This window comes from Carcharhinus amblyrhynchos, chromosome 3 (genome assembly GCF_965287045.1).
Source record: "Carcharhinus amblyrhynchos chromosome 3, sCarAmb.v2.hapA, whole genome shotgun sequence".
Classification (NCBI taxonomy): Eukaryota; Metazoa; Chordata; class Chondrichthyes; order Carcharhiniformes; family Carcharhinidae; genus Carcharhinus; species Carcharhinus amblyrhynchos.
Window position 1 is genome coordinate 89,966,765 of NC_137326.1, and position 7,625 is coordinate 89,974,389.

Consider the following 7,625-nt stretch of genomic DNA (forward strand, 5'->3'; position numbering starts at 1 on the left):
GCTTGTCTAAATGTTTCTTAAATGTTGTGAGTATTCTCGTCTCTGCCATCCTTTCAGGCAGTGAATTCCAGATTCCCACCACCCTCTGGGTGGAAAGGTTTTTCCTCAAGTCCCCTAAATCTCCTGCCCATTACCTTAAATCAATGTCCCCTGGTTTTGACCCCTCAACAAAGAGAAAAAGTTTCATCCTGTCAATGCACTTAACAAGCACGTCTTTCATACTGTGGGAGGAAACCGGAGCACCCGGAGGAAACTCGCGCAGACATCTGAAGAACATGCAGACTCTGCACAGACAGTGACCCAAGCCAGGAGTTGAACCCAGGTCCCTAGTACTGTGAGGCAGCAGTGCTAACCACTGTGCCATCGTGCTGCCTTAAATATAGATGTAGGATGCATTTCTGAAAATGACAGCAGAGCTTTGAGGAGTAAAATTAGGAAGCACTTCCACACATGAGAGTTGGTAACAGTTTGGAACTTTCTTCCACAAAAGGTAATTGATGTTGGTTCAGTTGTAAACTTCGAATCTCGGATTGAAAGATGTTGGTTATCCAAAGATTTTAAGAGGTTTGGGGCAAAGAGACATGTATGGAGTTAGGTTGCAAATTAGGCAGGATCTCATTACAGACTTGAGGGCAAAATGGCCTTCTCTTGTTCCTATGGGTATTTTGTAACCTTAATAAAAATGTATGCAACTGAAAAATCCAGTGTTTGAAACATACCATTATACAAAACAATAATTAAATTGTAATTGTGCTCAAATTCAAAATATGTTTATTTTTTAATCCCCAGATTGATAAAGTACAGTATATCAACTTAATCAAAGATTTACCCTCAAAGGAGTCGCGGATGGCACACTTGCTGCTATTCACTGGAAATACACAGGATGCTGAGGGAATTTTAATCCAGGCGGGCCTCATTTACCAAGCCATCCAAACAAATATTAACCTCTACAACTGGGATAGGTGAGGAAATCAAACACATTCAGCACTGGGTTAAAATGAATGTTTACTATAGAGATACAAGTGCACACTAGAGGTCAGTGTTGGTAACTGATAATAATTATGCTGCTATTGTTTAAAAATAGGTTTTGCTTTGCTTATTGGCCAAAATAATGCAGTATTGAAGATAAAATCAAAAATTTGAACAGCAATATCTGTTCAATCCCAGCCTTTCTTATTTATTTACTGGACTGTCCCTATATAAGTCTGAACTTGTTGATACATAGAGGATGGAATTGACAATTCACTGATTTTCATTTACTCATTAATGATTTGAACATTTAATGAGATGTAACTCTCCATTTTCAAGGTAATAGTTCATCGTCTTTGGACCTCCCTATACAACAAACCAACTTTGAAGGGGAGTACAGGCAGGTAGACTGAAGCCCTTCGATGCTTTCAGTTCTGAATCATGTGGAGAATTTCTGGGGTGAACCTGTGCCCTTTTCACTATAGTATTTTTCACCATGGTACTGTTATCTCATTTGAGATTTATCAGTCATAAGAACATTTTTGACTAAAATCATTTATTTTTAAAAGACAAATTTTTGATATCAGTTATATTTGATATCAGTTATATAAGTGCTAATAACAAAATTTAGCCCAGCTTTTATGAAGATTTCTTCCAGATAACACTTGAGATTTATAATAGTTGCCCTATTTGCTATAATATACTTCATACCCACCTTGGCAGTTCAATTTCTTCTTAAATAACAATGTTAATTTTAAGTATTATGGATAGGATTAAATTATCATTTTTAACAGGTTCCTGTTTGTTTCTTTCCACATTCTAATCTAACACTCCTAAAAATTGCAGAATAGATGAAAAGAAATTTTTGTAACTGCATAATGCATTTTCCCTCATACAAATTGATTCCATTCTACTCAACTGAAATATCTTCATGATTGATCAAACCTTAATCTCTGATTAATAAGAGATTAATTTGGGACTGAATTTTACTGGCCCCAGGGAAGCTCTGGGAAGAGGGGAGTATAATTACAGGAGCTGCACTGGATCAGCTCCCCAATGCTATCACATTATCAGGGCGTTTTACTAATGGCAGGACTGGAAGCAGACAGGCTGCCAGCCATGAGCTGATTTTGAATGTTCGATTTGGGCCATTTAACAGGGGTATAAGCACTTTGCTCAGGAAGATGTCATTCCCCCACAATAGGGCTCTGCTCTGCCATTCAATGCGATCATGACTTTCTGATGTAATCCTCAACTCTACTTTCCCACCTTAGCCCTATAACCCTTGATTCCCTTACTGATTCAAAATCTGTCTATCTCAGCCTTGAACATACTCAATGACCCAACCCCAACAGCTCTCTGTGATAAAGAATCCACAGATTCACGACCCTCAGAGAAAAGATTCCTCTTTGCCTTTGTCTTAAATCGGTGACCCTCTACACTGAAATTATGCCTTCTGGTCCTAGACTCTCCCACGAAGAAAAGCAACTCTCAGCATCAATCCTGTCCAGCCCCATGAGAATCCTTTGAGTCTCATAAGATCATCTCCCATTCTTCTAAACTCCAATGAGTACATTGGAGTAAGCACAACCTACTAAATAGGTACAACCTACTTAACCTCTCCTCATAATAAAATCCCCCAAACTTGGGATAACCTAATGAACGTTCTCTAGACTGCCTCCAAAACCATTTTTCTTTCCTTAAATGAGGAGACCAAAACTGCTCAAAGTATTCCAGGTGTGGTCTAATTAGTGACTTGTACAGTTTTAGCAATATTTTAATGCACCATTCCCTTTGAAATAAAGGCCGAAAATTTGTCTTCCCAATTAGCTGCTGAACTTGCATGGTAGCTTTTTGTGATTTTTGCAAGAGGACCCCATTTGAGTAATATTCAACTCCTTTACCTTTGTTGATTTTCTGATGTACCTATTGTGGGCCCCAGGTCTCCTTCCTTCCTCAGTACTGGCTACAGATTGCAGTGAGGTTTTAGAGCTGCCAGCCTTCTGATAGGAACAGCAGCTTTTGAGGGTGGGCTGTCATTCTTAATAGGATGGCAATGCCTCCAGCAGCCGCTCAACTGGCTTTCATCTATGCACTGGAAGCCTGTGACCCATTGCTTGCAAAAGCAGGACCGCGCTCTCTCTCTCTCTCTCTTCCCCCGCCCCCCATTATTACTCCAGCACCTTCACCTTGGCAGTGGGATCCCTGACTCTATGAAAAATTTCAGCCTCAGTGTCATTTAGTATCTGATTGTATTCCAGTGAAACGCCTTGATATGTTTCCCTATATTAAGTGTCCTACCTAAATACAAGTTATTTTTATCACATATTTTGAATATTCAATCCTATACAAGACAAGCTTGCACTGAAGCCTCCTGTGCCTGGCTTTCTCACCATATGCATCTATATTCTGTGGGATGAGCAAGGGCATGGGACAATAATGTCAATGTACTTGCTTTTTGAAGTTTGGGGAGTCCAGTCCTTTTGCTTATGATCAATGAACTTTATATAAAGTCTGAGAAAAATAAACAGAATTCCGACCAGCACAGAAAGTGCCCTATTAGCCATTCTACAACTTTCATAAAATTTAAATAGTGTTCTTAATATTTAATTTAATGAAACACTTTTTAATTTCTGAGCAACATCAGTCATTTCAAACAGTTAATTTCACACACAAATATTGCATGACATCTTTCTTCTCATATAAAATGAAGTTTATTTAAGTTTAAAATAATACCTTAATTGTTGAGAAATCTGATTACTGTAATGCTCATGGGATCTCTGCAGATGAAGACGTCAGCATTTCCTAATTAGTCAATTGGAATAATTTTGTTGCCACATCCTATTTAACCGACAAAATCTCTGGCTACAAATCAGCATCCTCAGCAAATGTTGCTGCAGACTGATGTCATTAACTCAAAATATAACATGTTCAAAACAAAGCTTAGCCCAATCACCATGAGCTCAGTTTGTACTTTAATCTCTTCACTAGCCAAATTTAATTGTAAAAGTTGTGATTCAAATGTTTAAAATTGTCACCTATGATTTGATGAAACAAAATAGTAATCATTTATTTTGCTTTATTTCACATTCCTTAAGAAATTTTAAAAATATGTTTTGCTTTGTCACAGTTAATGTATTGTAAATATAGACTAATTTTGGTCACTGAAAATAAATTATGGGAAAATGTAGAAAAATAGTTCTGAAGGATACCCAGCTAGTGCTTGCTTTTGAGTACCATAATGTGCCACATAACTGTTTCCACAGAGCTCTGGAGCTGGCTGTAAAATATAAGACGCACGTTGATACTGTGCTAGCTTATAGGAGGAAATTTTTGGAGGATTTCCAAAAAGAAGAATCCAACAAGAGATTTTTACAGTATGCAGAAGGGGTAAGTAACTAGAAAAACAGAATATTGTTCAAGTCTGTTCATCCAGGTTGGGTGCTGATCAACTCAAATTGAAACACGCAGACAGATCAATAGAACCTATCTGATAGGGGTACTGGAGTTATGTAGCTGTGACAGTTCAGGGGACTGGGGGGGGGACTCGGAGATCTGGTCTGGGGAATCAGAGGTCGGGGGTGGGAGGTCAAGGTGGGTGTGGGGCCCGAAAAGCAGTAGGAGGTGGAGGTTCTGGAGGATCGGGTCAGGGGATTGAGGATGAAAGTCAGGCACACAGGTTGGGGGTAATCCCATGTAGGTGGGGTGTCAGGGGTGGAAGGAATCCCAGAAGGTGGGATATACCATGAGGAAGTGATTAGTCGGGGAGAAGGTGGCGAGTTAGCTGGAAGTGTCAGGAATATCCAATTTGGCAGGGATTCAGCTGTAGGGAAGTCCCGTGCAAGAAAACACTCACATAGAAGTTAGAAGATGTTTTATTTCTTCTAACTTCTGCTGAGTAATAATTATTAGCAAAACCCTGATGGAACCATCTGAAGTTAACGATTTAAATTGGTTTTCAGATGGTTTCCAGTTGAACACAATTGCCTGGGGGAAGTTAGTGCTTCTGGACAATTGCTGTGCAAATGCTTACCTGGGAAATTCCAAGAGGGATTTGCCAGCACATCTTTGGGGTACCCCCCAAATCTGATGCTGGAGAGCCAACTGGTTATGGGCATATTTTCCTCGTAGTTATATGAACATAGAACATTACAGCGCAGAACAGGCCCTTCGGCCCACAATGTTGCGCCGACCAGTCTTATTTTTTAAAAAAAAACATTGACCCACTAATCTAAACCAATCCCTTTTCGTCCATAAACCTATCCACCAATCTCTTAAACGCCCCCAAACTAGGCGCATTTACAACTGCAGCAGGCAGGGCATTCCAGTCCCTCACCACCCTCTGGGTAAAGAACCTGCCCCTGACATCCGTCCTATAACTACCCCCCCTTAATTTAAAGCCATGCCCCCTCGTGCTAGATTTCTCCATCCGAGGAAACAGGCTATCACCATCCACCCTATCTAAACCTCTAATCATCTTATATGTTTCTATAAGATCCCCTCGTAGCCGCCTTCTTTCCAGTGAAAACAACCCCAAATCCCTCAGTCTCTCCTCATAGGACCTTCCCTGCATACCAGGCAACATCCTGGTAAACCTCCTCTGCACCCTCTCCAAAGCCTCCACATCCTTCCTGTAATGTGGGGACCAGAACTGCACACAGTACTCCAAGTGCGGCCGCACCAGAGTTGTGTACAGTTGCAACATGACGCTGCGACTCCTAAATTCAATCCCCCTACCAATAAACGCCAAGACACCGTACGCCTTCTTAACAACCTTATCTACTTGATTCCCAACTTTCAGGGATCTATGTACACATACACCTAGATCCCTCTGCTCCTCCACTCTATTCAAAGTCCTCCCGTTAGCCCTATACTCAACACATCTGTTATTCCAACCGAAATGGATTACCTCACACTTCTCCGCATTAAACTCCATCCGCCACCTCGCGGCCCAGCTCTGCAACCTGTCCAAGTCACCCTGCAAACTTCGACACCCTTCCTCACAATCTACCACACCTCCGACTTTGGTGTCATCAGCAAACTTACTAATCCACCCAACTATACCCTCATCCAGATCATTAATAAAGATTACAAACAGCAGTGGCCCCAAAACAGATCCCTGAGGCACACCACTCGTAACCAAACTCCATGATGAATAATGAAGGACTAACTCCCATCTGTTTAGTGTCTTGCACGGGATCTAGCTATTTGCAAAAACTTTTTTATGGGGCCAAGAAAAGCATTCCTACTTCTGCTGGCCCCACAAATATGAAACATTGACTCTGTACCATTTTCTTAGAGGCCTGCAATGTCCCTTTATGGACTGCTGGCTAGGACCCCCATCATGGACCACTGTTGGTGGGAATTTGGACAGAATATTGAATTTAATTGGAATCCTTGACTAATGCTGTCGTCATGTAATATCTCATGCAGGTAGAAGTTAACTGGGAGAAAATTCAAGCCAAAATTGAAATGGAGATTGCAAAAGAACGAGAGCGTGCAGCTACTGTTCCTACTTTAGGTTCAACTGGGTCCAGGAGTACACCCTTAAACCGGTAACGCAAACGCTCAGGATTAGATTAACTTTAAATGGTAGACAACTTGCACAGTAGACCATTTCATCTCCTCAAAGTTTTTCTACACTTCTTTTTGTAGTAAAGGGATACATTTGAAAGATCTTGGGATTAAATGTTTAAATGAAGTTCAGTATGTTTATTTTCTATCACCGTACAGTAATAAATATTTTTCAAGTAATGCCATTCATATATTGTTATTGAGAATATATTTAGTGCACAATTTAGATAATTGTGGTTTTCACTTCTGTATTAAATCAAATGTAGAATTATTTTATTTTGAAATAAATGTAATCAACTTCTGAGGCTTGTGTTGCAGTTTCAACATCGAACAATCATCTTAATGAATGTTTTCATTGTATGTTATTGATAATAAACCAAAATTATATAATGTAATTTGGAAATTTTTTTATTTAATGAGCTTGATATCATTAATTAATATAATGCATACTCTGGAATATTTTGGCAGACCCCGGAATGCATTTTCAGATGCAAATGGCCACATAAGGGATTAATCAAACAATGAGGACAAGAATGGTTCTGTGCAGCAATGGATAGTATTGTTGAATATATAAATGAATTATTAAATTACTTTATACATTAACCTGAAATATAAAATGTTTATATTATAATGATTAAAAAGGGTGCAATTTGATGTTTTATGATCTTTGGAAATGAGTTTATAACCTGTCACAGTACCATACTTCTTAAATTATGGTTTTTAAGGTAAAAATGTGTATAAATTATCCTTAAATTGTACTTTAATTTTCCCCCCCAAATTAATATTCAATATTATAGATTAATGGAAGATCAGAGTCAGGCAAGTGCATTGACTAAGAGCACAATTCAAAACCAGGCTCATAAAGGGATTAATTGTGTAGGAGTCTTGTTTGACAGCTAGTATGAACTGGTAACTTTGCTTGATTCATTTCTTTATGTGGCTATAATAAGTTATTTTCTTCTGACATTGAATTTTTGTCAATGTCACATTATTGGCAAAGATTAAGAAGAGTGATGCGGCTACAGCTTATGTTATGTTTACTTTAATGATGCATTTGATTGACGCTTTGACAGGGTTATGGG

General features: G+C 39.2%; 1 protein-coding gene across 7 annotated transcripts in view; it reads left to right on the forward strand.

The window, feature by feature from the left end:
- Positions 1 to 6,898, forward strand: part of ift80 (intraflagellar transport 80 homolog (Chlamydomonas)) — a 227,487-nt gene extending 220,589 nt beyond the window's left edge. For all 7 annotated transcript variants that reach the window (XM_080185487.1, XM_080185491.1, XM_080185492.1 and 4 more), the window contains 3 exons: positions 790 to 962; positions 4,236 to 4,359; positions 6,403 to 6,898. In XM_080185487.1, the coding sequence (XP_080041613.1) occupies positions 790 to 962; positions 4,236 to 4,359; positions 6,403 to 6,528 (423 nt within the window). In that variant the 3' untranslated portion in view covers positions 6,529 to 6,898. The remainder of the gene's footprint in view (positions 1 to 789; positions 963 to 4,235; positions 4,360 to 6,402) is intronic.
- Positions 6,899 to 7,625: the final 727 nt, after the last annotated feature.